This window comes from Sylvia atricapilla, chromosome 16 (genome assembly GCF_009819655.1).
Source record: "Sylvia atricapilla isolate bSylAtr1 chromosome 16, bSylAtr1.pri, whole genome shotgun sequence".
Lineage (NCBI taxonomy): Eukaryota > Metazoa > Chordata > Aves > Passeriformes > Sylviidae > Sylvia > Sylvia atricapilla.
This window is the reverse complement of record NC_089155.1, coordinates 1781649-1799889: the sequence shown is the minus strand read 5'-3', so window position 1 is coordinate 1799889 and position 18241 is coordinate 1781649. Positions and strand designations below refer to the sequence as shown.

At 42.4% G+C, this 18241-nt stretch overlaps 1 protein-coding gene across 1 annotated transcript; it reads left to right on the top strand.

Moving 5' to 3' along the window:
• Positions 1 to 8125: 8125 nt before the first annotated feature.
• ASIP (agouti signaling protein) lies at positions 8126 to 11636 on the top strand. The gene is made up of 3 exons (XM_066330416.1): positions 8126 to 8306; positions 10418 to 10479; positions 11460 to 11636. The coding sequence occupies exons 1-3, from the start codon at positions 8126 to 8128 to the stop codon at positions 11634 to 11636; spliced, it is 420 nt and encodes a 139-aa protein (XP_066186513.1).
• Positions 11637 to 18241: the final 6605 nt, after the last annotated feature.

Genomic DNA, 18241 nt, shown 5'->3' with positions numbered 1-18241 from the left:
TGAAAATGAAAGAACACAGAAAGTAGGGCTAGAAAATGGAAATAAAAGGAGCAAGAAGGGTAGATTGAGTTCAGTAAGTTAAAAAAATGTTAACGGTAAAATTGCACAAAAACAGCACATCAAAAACTACAGAATTCTCTCTGGTACACTTCTCTCTGTACAACAAACACAATTCATTTTAGTGAACTGATTGTGAGGTTGGTATAGAGGGACTAGAGAAGAGAGAGTGCCTCTTGGACCAGGCCGCTGTACTGCGGAATGACAAAAAAATACAACAAGGACCAGACAGAGTCTGGAAGAAAAAAAACCAAAGGAATGAGAATGAGCTGAGAGCAGGGCTCCAATGCCACTTGCCAGTTTGACTTTGGTCAATAGTATATTACAGGCTTTTTTTTTTCAATTTAAGAGTGAAAAGGAGCAGAAATCTGGATGTAACACACTGGCATCCCATAGAAATCCCAGTCCTAGAAATTCATGTCCTATTTTTTGCTGTTTTAAAACAAGTGAAGGTTGACACCATTTTATACAGATGAATAAGGATTTAAACCCATTTTATGAAGAGGGAAAGTGAGTTCTTTCAGCCACTTGGCCACTGCAGGGAGGAGTTTGGTATTCTGCCATCCCACCACACTCCAAGTGAGGGTCTTGCACAGGCAGCAGGAATGTCCCTGTCTGACAGCATCTGAGCACATGGATGAAATCTCTGACTGCAAGGGGTGTAAAAACCAAGCTTCACTTGCAGCTCTGCCTCCAGGGTCATTCCTGGGGAGCCTAAGGGAAATGATGTGGGCTGGAGGAGAACATTAGCTGGTAGCTTTAATTAGAGGTATTAGAGGAAAACTAAAAATAGCCTCAACTGTTACTCTTAAAAGAAAATTATTTTGGACCTAATTTTGTTTGAAAACCTGAAAGATTTTGATTTTTAGCTACAGCCATGGCTGTCTCCATAGACAGCACATGGATCAGTTTTAACCACACCGAGTTTATATTTAAAGCCAAGCACCACAACTGAGTGCTTTGCATGTTTTAAAGATGAGCCAAGACGGAAAGGTAGGCCATGAAATAATGAAGTGTGGACTGGGACACTCTTGGGACCTGCTTTCCACAACCATGGGAAATTTTTTAAGAGCAAATCAGAAAAGAGAAGTTAGAATGAAAGATGCCCAGAAACAAGTACACAAAGGGATAATCCAATAGTGACATTTTGAATAGCAAAAAACAGATTTGGGGGGAGGGAGATGCAATCAATAATCATTGACTGACAAATAAGGAATCATATTTGGAACAAACACAACATCTCTTGTGGTTTTTGTAAATGCATTTGTGCAATGACTACTGCAGTTATGTGTAAAGGTTAATCTGAATTCCTGATTCAGTGTCAAACCCCAGTGGGATTAGCATTGTACTAATACACTGCACCATGGATTCATGGCTTTCAGAACAGCTGAGTTTGGCAGAACTGGGGTAATTATAACCCAAATGATCAGAACTAATGAAGTGCAAACCCTGCAGAGAGATGTCCATGCAAGCACTGGGGCTGGCAGTGGCCACAACATTTCTCTCCAAGCAATGTAGTGGTATTTATTATCCTGCATCTTGCTGTGCTGCAGAAAAGAGGAAAACTGGAAGTATATTGAAGGTTTCCTATTATGATCAGTAGCAGATGGGGATACATGGGATATCTCCCAAAGGGAAAAGCCACATGTGTACCAAATCTGCACTGAAGGTCAAGTGGAAGGGATGGATGTGCACACAGAGAGCTCCCTTATTGGGAAATAGCCTTCCCCTCTCCTGGCAAAGTCACCAAAGGTGAAAAGATTAGAAAATATTTGGAAACTGGGCTTCATGAGCAATCCCAGAAAAAGTCATCATCTCATTCTGTGAGCAGGCTGTATAAAACAACCTGTTTGGGTCCTCCTTCAACAACAGGAATGGTGGCACAACTGCCAAGTGGAACTTGAGTAAAACATGAAGAGATCCAAATGCTGAGGAAAACATATTCGCTGGTGTAGAATCATAAAAGCATGGAATCACAGAATGATTGGGTTGGAAGGGATCTTAGAGATGATCCAGCTCCACCCCTTGTCATGGACAGGGACGCCTCCCACTAGATCAGGTTGCTCCAAACTCTGTCCAGCCTGGCCTTGGACACTTCCAGGGATAAGGTATCCATGTACCTGCAAAATTAGAAATTCCTTTCAGTTTTGTTCTTTTGGATGTGCTCAAGAATTCGCCTTTTGCAATTGGATTTGAAGTGCACAAAAAAATTTCATTCCCAAATGGTCTAAGAATTAAGACCAGAACACAACAGGGGAATAGAAACATGCTGCATTTTTCCTTCTCATGCTTCCAAAGATCCACTTCGACTCATGGAGAGCAGGCCCCACTCTAAACCAGCTGGAACTGAGCATGTGTTGAGTGTATTTCCAATCCACAGAGTCACATTTCCACATTAAGGTTGCACTCAACTTTCCTCTTATTTTAATGGCATGAAAAACAAAGGCAGATGTGATGAATGTGGATGGCAAAGAGCTGTCCAGGAGAGAACAAGCAGAGGGGATTGTGGAGTTCAGACACCAAAAGCTGTCTGCAAGGCCTGCCCCTGTCACTATTCTCTCAGAGGTGTATGGCAGGCCCATGCCAAAAGGGGCACTGAGATTATCAGCCCAGTCCCCCAGCACCGAGTGAAACAACTGAAATTCAGTGAGATTCAGGTCAGAATCCAAACAGAACCACCAGATTGTTCTGTGGGGACACAATTTCAATCTATTTCACTTGCACAATTTGCATCAATCTCAATTTAAATTATTTTGTGGTTTAAAGAGGAGTAGCAGCTATTGCTTTGGTTTCCTCTTTGGTTTCCTCTTTGGTTTCCTTCACATTTTTACAGTCCTGAAAAAGCACCTATCTTTTCTGTGCATTCTGTGCAGTCAATCCTAAGCTGCTGTTAGGAAACTTATAAAGCAGAGGAAGCCCTGACTGGGTCAGCAGAGCTCTGCCTGGGGCACTGGTGCTTCCCATTTGTCTCAGGGGGATCCATTCCTTTCCCTCCAAGTGCTCCTTAACACACCATTTCCCTTTTTACTGCTATTCCTTTGCTGAAACCTGATGGTTGAGGTGAGATTGTTCCACAGACTGGCTAGGATGGTTCTAGGTGACCATGGAATTCCCTCAGGAGATTCCCAGTTATCCCTTTAACTTTCATGTTTCATTTCCCAGTTTTTTCAGTCTTTCACCCTCTAAAAATCTCAATATTTTTCAAGGCAGCCATTAATTATTGTTTTTTTCTTTGCATTCCCTTTTTCTTTCTGTCCTCTCCTGTGGTTTAGTGGGCATGATGGTGTTTGTTCAAAGGTTGGACTTGGTGATCTTGGAGCTCTTTCCCAGCCTTAATGATTCCAGGATCCTTTTCAAAGCAGAAGCTCAGCAGCCCAGTGTAGGTGGGTTTTCTGTATTTTATAGGTCTTTGTTCCCTACTTTAACATCTCATTTTCCCAAGCAGCTGTTTTCAGCTCTTTATAAAGATGCTGATTAATTTGAGTCAATCTGAAGATGACAGAAAATCTGTCTAAGAAAATTTCAACTTGTCCCTTCCAGTGTTCATAGCAGACTTTTAGCATTAATGTCTCACACTCTTCACTCTGTTGTGGATGAAGATAAATCTCTGAAGAGAGTGAAGCTGTGACAAGAAATGAGTTCTCCTCAAAAGTGTTGAATATACCGGGGTGTTTCCAAGCAAACCAAATTTCCATGAAGTCTTTTAATATGACACCACAAAAAAATTCACTAAAAAAAGAAAAAAAGTTGTTTCCCATCATCTGTCATTTTCCAAATTTGCATTCAGGAAAATGTTTGTGAAAGACAATAATTGGGATAAAGATCAAAATGCTTTATTTACATATTGAATATCATAATCCAAAGCAGAGAGGCAATGGTGCAGAAAAGGGTATTGTGATCTCTGACAACTGTCAACAAACTTTCAAATGTCTGACTTTGTTTAGGTTTTAAATAAAATTCTGTAATTCCCTTGACAGTCAAGACCACTGCAACATGTTAACTATTTCGTTACATAATTTGCTAAACTGCAGCCAAAGTTCACTGCTTAAATTTCATTGCTGGGCAAGACTAAGTCTCCAGAACCAAAAATTTAAAAATCATGTTTAAGTTCTCCTCACATATTTTAGCAACATTAGGGAACTTGGAAACCTCCTCTCAAGATTCCACTATTAAAGCTATTTACTTCTAAATTGTTTGGGGCTCAAAAAGAAAAGAAACTTTTAAATTTAAGCGCTCAGAGAGAAATAGATGTGAATATAGCTAGAGGTAAGGAAAATAGTCTGATTGCTTTAATCAACTTTTGATGAGTCCCGGAAGGAAAATAATAGGCAAGATGGAAAAGCAAATCTCTCTGTAATGCCAGAAAAAGAAAACAAACTCAGGGAAGGGTTTTGCAATATGAAGCAAAAGAGAAAACTCAAGATTAATCATAGAATCATGGAATATCCTGAGGTTAGAAGGACCCACAAGGAATATCAAGTTCAACTTCTGGCCCTGCACAGACACCCCACCAATCCCTGTGCCTGAGAGCACTGTCTAAACACTCCTCAAGCCCTGGCAGGTTTGGGGCCATGAACGCCTTTTACTTCACTTCTGATTTCACTTTCCTCCTCCTTCATCCTTCCATGAACTCGGCCATTTGCCCTTCGCAGACTCCACTACTCCAGGGAGAGTAGCTTTTCCAGCCAATGGACAGAATTTTGCAAATCAAATGCATATTCCCCAAATATTTGTGATTTCCAGGTTCAAACACCCACCCAAGGTCTGCACAATCCCTACCACCAAGTGCTTGTGACTAAAAACCCTCACATGCATCAGAGTTCAAACCAAGCCAGGTTTGCATTTCCACCCCAGCCATCATTCAGGAGTCATTGTTTGAAGTGAGATGTCAGCTGTAAAATTTTACTGTTTGCTCAGACAAAATCACGTGCATTGGGAATTTTGCCAATCACACGCATTGGGAATTTTGAGATAAAGACAAGGAAATACAACAAAAGCAACATTTTGGGGTGGAAGCTTGTTTAAACAGTACATTAGGGGCAGGCCAAGGTGGTGTGCATCAGGCAGCTTTGTGCCAGCTGAGCACAAAAAACTTTTCAGGTGAGCAGCACACACTGATCTGAACACCACAGGTATCTTACAGAGCATATCCTAAAATGAGGCTAAAAAGTTGCTTTAAAACCCAATATCTGCAGCATGAACACCACTATGGGCAAAGCAAAACAACTTCCAGTTGCTGTTTGCTGCAAAACAACTTACAGTTTGCTCTCCTCACTCCAGCTCAGGGCAAGGAAAGAATTAGAGCCCAAATGTCTCCATCCACCTGCCACAGACAGGCCCTGTGTCATGGAATCATGGAATAGATTGGGTTAAAAGTGACCTTTGGAGGTAATTTATTGAACTCCCCTGCCATGAGCAGAGACATCTTTATTTAAATTAGGCTGCTTAAAGACCCTCCAACCTGACCTTAAATGTGTTCTGGGATGGGGCATGACCACCTTCCTGGATGACTTGTGCCAGTGTTTTATTGCCCTCACTGTAAAAAAATTTCTTTCTTCCCTTTAAACCTAGATCTGAAAAATCAGGAAACTTTCATGTTTAGCATGCTAAGATTTTTAGGCAGTATATGATATTTGACCAACTGTATATTTGGAAAACATAGACAAACTTTTGGGCACACAAGTCATTACTTAGTTCTTGTATGAGTTGTAAAATCTACCTAGAATATGAACATCACTAGGGATACTCAGGCTGGTAAAATCACTTAGATGAAAAGAAATCACAGTTGTGACCTGAATGGTTGTGACCTAGTGGTTATTTCCACATGCACATATGTGTTAGAGCAGTCTTTAGGAAGCATCAAGAAATCTCAGTGAGGTTTGGACATCTTTTGTGAAAGGAGATGGGGAAAAGCCAATAAAAGGGAAACTCTTCTGAAGAGAAGAAAAGTATGAGGGTGGGATCCTGACTGAGCAAATATTTTCACATACTCTCATTATAAATGGGCAATTGCCACGGGTGAGGGCTGAGCCTCTGTACAAGAGTTTGCAAGATCAGAGCAGGTAAAGAATTAACACAGAGGTGTCACCTTGTTACTTTACTAAACTGCAGTTGCTGAAAATTCAAGCCCACGATTTTACCATGACAACAAAAAATTCTCATGGCAGGATTTGTTCTTTTTGCTTTGTGGAATTTTTAGTCCTCTAAACAAGATGCACCTTCTCTCAGAGGTGATTCAGGATCCAATCAAAGGCTCTTCACATCTGATATGACAAAATTTGAATCAACTCATTTAGAGGAGACTCCTACCCATAGCCATGACTTGGATCCAGCTGGGGTCTGAACTTTCACATCTGCTTCGAATGACTCCAGCTGTGCAGCATTTCAAGTGCAGACACAGCAGCACTGCCTCCCCAGAGGTTAATCCTCCCCTGTAAAATGCCAGGTTCAGATACATCTCTTTCAGTTGCAGCTCATGCATATGTATAAACCACAAAGGATCCAGCACGTACGTCCCTGCAAATCCCAATGGAGCCCAGACAGATCCAGGAGTGAATTATGGACTGTCAGAACAGTTTGAGATGGGAGAGACCTTTAAGCCCATCCAGTTCCAACATGGGCAGGGACACCTTTCACTGTCCCAAGCTGCTCCAAGTCCCATCCAACCAGGCCTTGGGAACTTACAGGGATCCAGGGGCAGACACAGCTGCTTTGGGCACCCTGTGCCTGTATCTCTCTCTTTTAGTTTAAAACCATTTGGCCTTGTCCTATCACTCTCTGCCTGGATAAAAAGTTGCTCTCCCTCTTTTTGATAAGGGCTGGAGGGGTTCTCCTGTCTCCCTGGAGCCTTGTCTTCTCCAGGCTGAACCAGCTGCCAGCCTGGCTCCAGAGCAGAGATGAGCATCCTCTTGGCACAGCTACAGCTACCAGTGGAAGCAGCCTCGATGCCCCCAGCACTGATTTGTGACATGGCCTGCAGAACAGACAACTCTAGAACTGACCCCAAGCACTTGGAACTGAAGCATGATACTGACCATCTCCCAGGGGAGGGTGGTCACTGGGGCTAAAAAAGCAGGTGCAGAACAGACTTGGTGTAGCAGCAGTGACCTGATTGAACCCCTCCCAATGCAGAAACGTTTCATCTTTAACTCCCCAGTAATGAAGTCATTACAACCAGACAAATGGCCCAAAACATTTGGTTTCGTTTGCTCTTTTTACTGCGTCCAGTAGCTTTTCACTGACACAAAACCTCCCATAAATCCAGAGACTGGCAGTGCCTCTGGGGGAGCAAGGCTCCCATAAACCCGACACTGCAGAAAACTGATGCACATGGAAATAAAAATCAGCTTTGAGAAACAAGGAAGTACAAGAAAAGGAGTCCAGGCTGGTGACAGACACACTGTGTACCCTGCAGGGACTGTCAGCTCAGGTGAATGGCCAGACTCCACGGCTCAGGTGCCTCCATAAGCATCCCCAAATCCCAGACCTTGACACATCTTGGAAGTTATTCAGTGCATGAACCCACGGCACATAAACACTTACAGCACTGGCCTTTTATAATGCACATGAGTTACAGCCATGATTTATATGGGATTACAGCAGTCACTTGGAGGTGTAATAAAACAAGATATCACTTCATGATTTATTTTTAAGACCACAGTTGGGGGGTGGGGGGAGAGGGTTTGAATTGTCATTATTTTTCCATGTTTTCTAGCGCAAATTTGTAGACATGATTTTCTGGGCAAAATTTGATGATGTGGTTGAGTTTCTGCCGTTGGCTGTATAATAACCATTGTAAAGCTCAGTTGGGAGGACCCTCACATCTTATGGGAAATAAACTTTGTGAGAAAAGAATCAGAAAAAAAGACCATCTCGGGGAGCTGTATTTAAGATAGCACTTTTCCACTCTTACAACTACAATCTTAGGTATTCCACTGCCAGAGGCAAGGTGCTAGAAATAAAATAATTGTTAGAGATTTGTGCTAAAGCTGCACAACGTGACAGAAAACCATTGCTGAGATTCATATCCCTGCATCACTTCTACAGGTTTTGACCAATTTTGGTTTTCATGACAATGGAATTTTTGCTCCCCACGATGGCAAGAAAGAACCTCTTCCTCAGCTTCCTGCTCTGCTACAGCCTGTTCAGAGCTGCTGATTCACACTTGGTCATTGAGGAGAAGACAGAATGCAACCTGTCCAGGAGGAGCAAAATGGACCTCTCAGATCTTCCACCCATCTCCATTGTAGGTGAGTTAAACCTGCCCTTCGGTGCCCAATTAACAAGATTTGCAGGAAATATTGCTGTTGATTATTCTGGATTATCTGGATAATTTTGCTTGGCTTCAAAGGCTGAAGAACTGTGGTGGCTGCAGCCCTCAAGAATGGCAATGTGGCAAACCTCAGTTTAGAAGAAAAAAAAATATTCAATTTATTTTAGTTTTACAGGTTTCACTTCAGCTTGTATCACACTATAAGTCTTTTCATATTGAAGAGAAGTGGTTTTGTGCTAATATGAGAAATAACCTTCCTTTGAAAATCTTATGCATATGAGAAAAAAAGAACATACTGTGAGGGTTTTAAAGGTCTGCTCTTGTGGTAGAAAAATCAACAGTATTAACAGGTATTAATATAACCTCAGTTTACCTGACCTTTAAACAGGGGAAGAAAAGATTACTGCAAGGGAGAGCCAGGGGTCATTTATTTATCTATCCAAGACAGGACCAGCTCTATCCCTACAGTCACCTGTCCTGTTTGGGAAGAGCCTCTTTAGGGTGATGCCTAACTCTTTTCTTCACAAAATTATTTCCTCATGTCTGCCTTAACTCTTTCCACGTAATTTACACAAACTTCTTCTCTCAAGAAACTCACAGGTGTTTGGAGATAATCAGCTACAGAACATTCATAACTGTGTCAAAATGCTAATAATTAAAAAAATAAAGCTTCTCTTGTTTAGCTCCTTTCTGCGGGTTTTTAGGGCTTTAGTTTAAAGCACTCTGGTTCATAGCTTGTTTCCTGTATTTTCTCCATGCTCTTACTCAGGGCAACATATTTTTAAGGAGAAACAGTTGTCCCCCATATGCATTTCCAGAGAAATCTGAACCTCTGAATCCTGAGTTAACTCGTTGTTGTTTAACTGAGAGTTTAGCGAAACTTGTGCTGTCCTGCAGCCTCCCAAGCTGTACCATTTTGTGGGCCTTGTGATCCTTGATGCCTTCACCCTCACAATTCCAATAACTTTTTTTACCCCAATTAAAATCAGAGATATAAAATACAATCCCTTCAGTTGATTTCTCCATCTTCTCACAGAAGTCAGCCCATGCTTTAGACATGGCAGATGGGCTGAGCTGTGACACATTTCTCCCCACTGCTTCTTAGAGATGCATAACCCTAACTTATAAAGATACAAAATATATAAATGAAACCCCCCAAACCAGCTCAAAATACTTTTTATTCATTCTGCAACTCTGTAAATCCTAGAAATTAGTAAATATAAAAAAAAAATTCATAGAGGATCCTGGAATAGATAAGGAGCCATCATTCACCCGTGGGCATATGGATGGTTTTTATCTCAATCATCCATTACATACAGGTAGTGCTTATTATAAGACTCACACACCCAGAATAAAGGTATCAAAAATACCACAGTAGTTTGATGAGCTGGGAAGAGTCTCACACTTTTAACAGTCTTGCTGTGTTAGAGCCCAAATCAAGTCCCAGTCATGGAATTTACATGGTTAAAAATATCTAAAATTAGGTATAGTGACAAATAGAGAGAGAGAGAGCAAAGTTACAGGCACATGGATGAAACACTTGTGCAAGTATCATTATGTAAAATGAGGTCGTGGGGGGAGAATGAACAAAGAACTGCAGAATGAAAGGTGGCATCACAGATGCAGAGTTTATGCCAAATCAGCAGAATTTTTGCTTGTGGAAAGCAGTGTACACTTGTTAATTCCTTCCAAAAATATACATGTAGCAGCACCTTTTAACAGAAGAAATTATGGAATTCTAAAAATCTTTCATATTTTGTTCATGTGACTACTATGCATGAGCACCCCAATCTTTTTCACAGAGACCTTCAATTTTATTTCTCTAAAACAATTAATTGTTTGCATCTACCAAACAATGTGTACAAAAATCCCTTCTAAAATTCAAATATCAGTTGCTCTTCTGCTTCACACAAGCAGCAGTGACAGAGTTCAGACACTCTGAATTGTGATGAACATCACTGCAAAACATGCAGCAATGAGGTGGCAATGCAGGTTATCTGCCTGCTGTCACACAAAAATAGGATTATCTCATTGAAATAACATTCTGTAAAATTGATTCCACATTTTGCTGTGCTATTCTCATTGAAGATTTAACTAGAAAATCCCAGAAAGTCAGCAGGAAAGAGGCAGAGAACAAGAAATCTTCCAAGGTAGGTGGTTGTTCAGAAAACTTTGTTCAATTAGAACAATTTGTTACCTCTAGAGTTTCCCTAGTGCATTCATTTGCAAGGCTTTTACTGTCATTCTGTCATTTCCTGATTTAAATAATTTACATACAGTTTAAAGCCCTCAATGTTGTAAAAATAGATGTGAAACCATAATGGTGGAAAGAAAATTAGAAGCTGTGGTTGCCCCATCCATGGCAGTGTCCAAGGCCAAGGACAGGGCTTGCAGCAACCTGGGATAGCAGAAGGTGTCCCTGCCCATAGCCAGGGATGGGATGAGATGGACTTTAAAATCCCTTCCCATCCAAAGAATTCCATAACTCTGAGCTCCAGAAGTGCACAGGGCGCCTGCAGCCGCTGGATCCAGAGATCCCTCCCAGGTCCCAGGGACATGCTGAGCAATCCCACATCTTCCACCTCTCCAAGATGCCAGCAGAGAAGCCACACACCTGGGGGAGATGAGAGCTCTTTTCCCACTCCCTGAAACTCCCTGAACTGTGTGTGCAGCTGGGGATTCCCATGGATGGAGGATCACTGGGCTCCTGAGACGGAGTGTTGCCAAGGCACTCCCCTGCTCTCTCAGTGTCACAGCTTGGCAAACAAGAGACTGACAGGGAGTTTTTACTCATCTGAAAAGCTGGGAGATCCAAACATAACACCTTAATTGGTTTTACTGATGACTTCACCAGCTGAGTACATTTTTGCACTCCTTTCTTCACTGCTGGCCACGCTCTTTCCTACAGACCCTTTCCAGAGCTCCATCCAGTCATGGTCAAAATTAGGTTGGTCATTTTGCTCAGAAGATTGGTCTCAAGCCACCCTTTCCCATTTCCCAGCCCCACTATGCCTCTGCATTGCTAGCACAGCTCCCACTGCCACAGCCACCTGCTCATTCCCTCAGAACCTCCCGTTGTTCCCCATCCTCATTTCACCTGTCTATGAATTCTTGTGTTTTTGTCTTCCAGAAAAATGCTAAACGCAAGATATCTCCAAAGCCGAGGCCCTCACCTGCTGCTAACTGTGTGCCAACCTTCAAAACCTGCAAGCCACACTTGAATTCCTGCTGTCACTACTGTGCTTTATGCAAATGTCGAATTTTTCAGACGATCTGCCAGTGCCTGATGTTAAACCCCAAGTGCTAAGCCAAGTCAAAAACACAACAAGCCTTCTGTCTTTCATTAGCTTCTCAAATGGATATTTCAAATTGCCCCATGTGTACAATAATCAAAATAGAGAGCTTTGAAGCTCGAATTTTCCCCTCTTAAAATTTAATGGACAGCCTTTATTGTGTAGTTAATGTTTACACAAGCTGGATGTTATTTCAGGGAAGAGACAACCAGGGAGACAGGCATTGATTAGGCATTTTTAGGATAAGAGCTGTGTTTTATGATGAATTCTGGATTCACATGGGTTTGGGGGGTCATATTTGAAGGGTCATATTAATGCCAGTCTGCAGAATTGTCTAACCAGTACCACAAAACCTGCCCCCATGGCACCCAAATGGCCACTAAAACAGGACTGGTTGGGCCAGTGAGGGACTGGAGCTTGGCTTTGCCCACAGGGACATCACCAGCCCTCAGCAAAGCCAAAGTATCAGCCTGAAAACGCAGGGTTTGAGGCTAATGCCATTTTCACATATTCAACAAAAATCAGGACAGGAATTTCTGTAGGTCATTCCAACTGAAAATATGGACCCAAGGCTATAAGGACATTTTCTAGTCATCCTCAGCTAAGCACTCACCTTCTGGGGTTTTGGTCATTCTGCCACCAGGCAGTACCTCCCAGGGGTATGACATACATGTGTACTTGAAACCTAAATGCATTCATGCCTTGGAATATAAAAATCAGATTTATTTTTTTTTTCCCCCAGCCATATCTGTAGGAATCAACTCGGTCAGCCCTTCTTCTCCTTCTGCCATGGACACTGCATGTACAGAGCCCAAAAGCAGGAAGACATATCTTGGACTTTGAGGAAAAAAGGAAAGATCAGCAGAAGATGAATGTATATTCCACATGTACATCTTGAAGCAAACCATTCCAAACAATCAATCCCTTTCTTTGCCTCTTCTTGCTGCAGGAACTCCCAGAACCATCTCCAAGGGTGAATTCAAATGGGAATGTCCAAGTGCTGCAGCAATCAGGGGAAAAAAACCACATTACATGCTGTATCAACACTTAAAGGCTTAGAAAGAGAAGCTCAAGGCAACAGAAGATTTCTTTCTGTTGTTCTTAAAGCTCTTTGCCTTACACTTGAGGTATCCAAGATGGCACAGGAAGAAAACCCTTCTTGGTTAAGCTCCCAGGAGAGCAAGGAGGGAGCAGACCCAGAAAATATCCCTGACATTGAAGACTTTTTATCTGCCAGATGCCAGCTCTTGCTTTTTACCTCCTCTATTCTGCACTTAGTGTTGCTCCCCTACACTCTTTTTTCTTCTGTGCTACTTCCTTGTTTTTAGCATTTTCCCCTTATCCAACTGCTGGTTTTCATTAGCACAGGAGACATCCAGGGCTAACCCACATCTCCCATGTTTTCTCCACCTGCTGCACCAGGGTACCTTCCAGGGTTCTTTAGCTTTCACAATCAGATTTTTTCTAGCCATGAATTTCTAATCCCAGTCAGGAATTTTCCAATCCCCTGTGCAGGTCTAATTGAGAAGACAGTTGTTTACTGATTTATTTCTAAATACAGCTGAGGGCTACAAAAATCTTCCAGGCAGGAAAAGATGATACAGATGACACTCCAAAGGGGCTCAAGTCATATAAAGTTTTTTTTTTAAAAAATTCCAATAATCAGTCTAAAGCCCAGAACTCAAAACTAAGGTCAGATATTGACAGAAATTTTTGTTCATACTAGATATATCTATAGTTGTCAGATTAATCTAAGAAAGAGCCCTAATGATGAAAGAATGTCATTGTATTCTTTATCTCCTCCTAATAAGGCACATCAATTAACATGTGTGATGTAAACTTGAATTCTTGTAAATATATGTAAGTGTGTCTTTTAGCCAGATTTCTTGGCTCAGGAATGTGTAAACCACTCAGTTATTATGAAAAAGAAGATGAGAAGGAAGAACAATACATTATAATAGATTTCAGAATGTGACTCCTTCTTTTACTAGGTAAATACTTATGTTCCATCAAATTGTTTCAAAATTCTCATAACTATAACAGGCTGTTGTTGATTAATACAAAAACTTTCCAAAATTCACACTACTTCTTACGTGGAAACAAGATCATTCTCATACCAGGAAGTCCAGCTGGTCAGAAAAATTACATTTTACCATGGTCAAGGGGAGTGGGACCAGAGGGAAGGGAATGAAGGAGAGCCAGAAATCCAATAAACTGCAGCTCCCACTCCAGCTTTGCAGAACCTCTGAATGGTTGAGGTCAGGGGACCTCTGGCAGCCATCCATCCGGACCTGGACCACATCCAGGCAGCTTTTGAACATCTCCAAGGAAGGAACTCCACCACCTCCCAGGGCAACCTGTCCTGGTGCTCAGTCACCCTCACGCACCATTAAAGACAGAAAAAGAAATGTTTCCTGATGTTTGACTCTCTCCAGTGTGTCCCTGTGTCTCTCGCACTGGGGAGCCCAAAGTGGACACAGCAGCCCAAGGATGAGCTCCACAGTGATGAGCAAGGAGGGATCTCCTCCTTGACCTGCTGGTGACAATGCTCCCAACACGTCCCAGGGCACAGTTCACCTTCTGGTGATTCTTGTTCAGCTTGATGCTCACCAGGTGCCCCAGGGCCTTTCCTAGCTCCCTGCTGGGTATCCTAGAGAGTCCTGGGCTTGTTCCTCCTCAGGGACAGGAGTTTGTGCTCGTCCTTGTTGAGCTGTCCAACCTGGCTGGGTGTCTCTGGACAGCAGCACATCCCTCTGGCCCATCAGCCACTCCTGCCTGTGTGCCCAGACACCTCTGAGGGCTCCCTCTGCCCCATCACTGACAGAGATGTAGCACAACTTGGGCCTCTCAGACAAGGAAATCAAAGTGCCAAGACCCACCCAAGGACCTACAGACACGGCAGCTGACCCAGACAAGACAGGATGGTGTGTGTAGGCAATGAAGGAAAAGGAAAAAAGCTGTCATTGACAGTAAAGGGATTTGTTTTTCAACATGTATGCACATACTTTTTAACATAGCATCTATCTGTAGTGTATTTTTAAATTTGATTTATTAATAGGTCTTCTTTGTAACTGGAATTGATTAGAAAGAGGCTTTGTTTTCTTTGCTGTTCATCTATCACACCAGAGAATACATATAATCAAGTACTCTGAAATTGTTATTAGCCTTAGTGACTTGGCTTTCCTGGGTAAAGATTACATTGCATGAGGTACTGACACAGGATGCAGAAATCAGCAAAATATGTACAGCAAATATTTGCTTCAATGTATTTAGTTTGAGCAGTTACTTATACTGAGGGGGTGTTTGTCAGTGTAGGAGCCCCCCAGGGTCCCATCTGAAATGTCATCAGCACACAGATGATAAAACATGCACATGACAAAGATGGAATATGTAATTTTTACCTGTCACACACCAAAATGTCTCCACTGAAAACTGAATTCAAGTGTAGAGACAGTTCCAGGAGTGCTCTGTGGCAGAGTCAGTGTCCTCCTAGAGACTAATGGAAATTTTACCCCTATTACAGGTTAGTAGGATAAAACACAAATAAATCACTGTTCGCCTTTCCACGTATCACCTGCCTTGTGTAAATTTAAAACAGATACTGTATTTTCCTGATTTGAATGCTTATTGTCACACTCAAAGCCCCTAAAATACAAGTTTACCCTGATAAAACAAATGGTAGAATTAACACCTTAATGGCTATACCAAACTACCTCTAAACACGTCATAGTTTTTCAAGCTAATCGCTCAAATTCTCCTGAAGATCCCAAAAGGAAACCAACCAAAACCTTTAGGAATTGCTGAGAGAAGGGAAGATTTGACGTAAGGTAAAATTACTTTTTCCAAGTTCTCTAGAAGAGTCAGCAGTATCTGTGATGATGCTTTTGCTGAGGGTGGTAAAAGACTGAACGAGGCCCCTTTGAGATGAGGACAGCATTAAACAGATGATGAAAAGAATTATTGGAGCAGCAGAAGGAGATTTGTAAAACCAAACTGAGGGACCTTGGAAGAACTTGTGCATGACATGCTGAGCTGTGACTCTGTGGGAGGTCCATTTTACAGGGCACAAATGACATCCACCCCAATGCTACAGCAAAGAGCCTCTCAGACCACTGTGGGACACGCTCCTCATGAGGTACTGTAGCCTCCAGTTCACTCCCTGGGTGGGTGTAGACACTAAATGGTACTCAAGACCAGTGCAAAAACCCATTAAAACATAATATATTTCAGCAGAGCATTTTAAGAATAATTAGACCATTCTATGGACAGAAAGGACTCTATAAACACACTAAACAGACGAATTCAACACTTGTCCACACCAGTGACCTATTTAACTCCAAGACACGTCTCTGAGTTTCACACTCAGACCTGGAAAAGAAAATAACTAACAATGGATTCCCCTAACAAACCCAGGAACATTTTTTTTCTGTCTACTCCCGAGCTCCAACCTGCTGCTCTTCTGGACAGTGCTCCCCACACAGTGATCTCCAGAACCCAGCAGGAAATACATGAGATGGCCTGCTGTGGTCACTGCACTCCAAAATCTCAGTTAGCCCTGAAATACCTGTAGGAGATTTGCCACAGGCACCTCATTTTCAAAACCAAGAATGCACAGCAAGCCGCTATTCATTGCCAACCAGAAATATAATCTTACATTTTTGTAGTACATTTAACAGTTGGAAAGAAATAATTGCTTCCTGGGTGAGCTGCAAACCACTTGAAGCACCATGTACTTTTCTAACTGTGGGGATGAGAAAGTCACCAGCCACTTTTGGCAAGCTCCGGCCAAAGACAATGAGTGAAGTCCCCAGCTTTCACTAAAGGCAACAGTTGGCTGGTCACAATAGTCATAAAAACACAACTGGGGATATCACAGGTGGGCAGACACACAGGCAGTGTTGAATCTTGGCACGCCATGAACAATTCTTTCCTCTTTTTGTACAACCTCCACTGTTTCAGCTTTCATTTTGCTGGTGTCCAGATTCCAACAGGCATTTTTCAAAGGCATCAACAGCTCCTGGGACAGCACAAAGAACAGAAATACACACAGAAGTCCCACAGTGCATTTCCTTGCTCTTACAATCACAGAAGGGTTTGTGTTGGAAGGGTCTTTAAAACGCCCACAGTTCCACCCCCTGCCATGGGCAGGGACACCTTCCACTGTCCCAGGTTGCTCCAAGCCCTGTCCAACCTGGCCTTGGACATTTCCAGAGTCCCAGGGGCAGCCACAGCTTCTCTGGGCAGCCTGTGCCAAGCCCCACCACTCTGCATTGTGGGAAATCAAGGCACAGAAAATTCTCAAAACCTTGTGCTTCAGCCCAGACTTAGAAATGAATGCACGGTTTGATCTGAGACCTTGGACAAGGCTTGCAGATTTAGACACCAGAAGCAAGAATGTGGATTTGTAGTTTAAGCAGAAACATGTTAAGCTAGGTAGTGGCATGTTTTAGAGTTCAAAGTTTAAGACATAGGAGTAGTTATCAAGGTAATAAGAAGTTTTAAGGTGTAGTACTGTAAATTTGTGTGTCATTACGTTATTGGTTAATAAAGTCCACACTGCAGCAAAAACATGTAAAACAAAACAATTAACGATTGGTTTAAAGACGTAAACATTCTTTGTGGCAGTCATTTATTGGCAGTCTTTAAAAGGCATTGTAACTAGAGATCTTGTGACCTCCAACTTATCTGGTGAAGACATTCTCACCCTTCATGAGACTGTAGAAGATAAGAGCAATAAATCATGCTTTGGAACATCTCTCACTGGTCTCATCTCTCTCAAACAATCCCAATAAGCATAAAAGGCAAAAATGTTTTTTATCTAGTTTAGATCTACATTATTTCAGTTCACAACCACCACCCCTTCTCCTGCCACAACAGGCCCTGCTAGAAGGTCTGACCCCATCTTCCTATAGGCCTCCTTCAGGTATTAAATGGCTGCAATTAGGTGTCCCCACAGGCTTCTCTTCTCCAGGCTGAGCACCCTCAGCTCTCCCAGCTCACTGTCATGTCCTTCTCCTGCTGTGGCAGCCCTGGGTGTGCTGAGAGGAGAGGCAGGGTCCCCTCGCTGTGGGGTGAGCCTGGCACACGGCGGTTCTGGACTGCCAAGTGCATGGGGCCACTCACAACAATAGCTGTTCGACCTGGAAAATGGAGTTTCACTGCTAGAAAGGTGCTTGGTGGTGTTAGAAATGATTAGAAGCCGGTTCAAAATGAAAGAATTTATTTAGCAATTTTTCCAAAATCAAATTGAAAGGCCACAATAAAACCGGACATTGATGGAATGCTGGGTGGGCAGAGTGACAGTAACAAAGGTACCATCCAACCTCTGACCACACACCACTGGGTCCAGTGTAAGGTTTTTATACAGTTTATTTATCCCGAGGCTAAGTCCAATGAAAGTCCAAATATTCATGGATTCCTTTATTTCCAAGCAAGTTTTGGAAGGGGTTCCCTTAAGTATGATAAGATGATTTGATAGTCTCCCTGGATTTCATCTTTGGGGTGTTGATTTGATCATCCTCTGGATCCCCCACCAAGATTGATATCAGATGTCAAGCAGCTGTGAAGTGGAGGCCCATCCTTGATGAATGGGCCATCTCCAGTCCAGCCCTGTCATTTC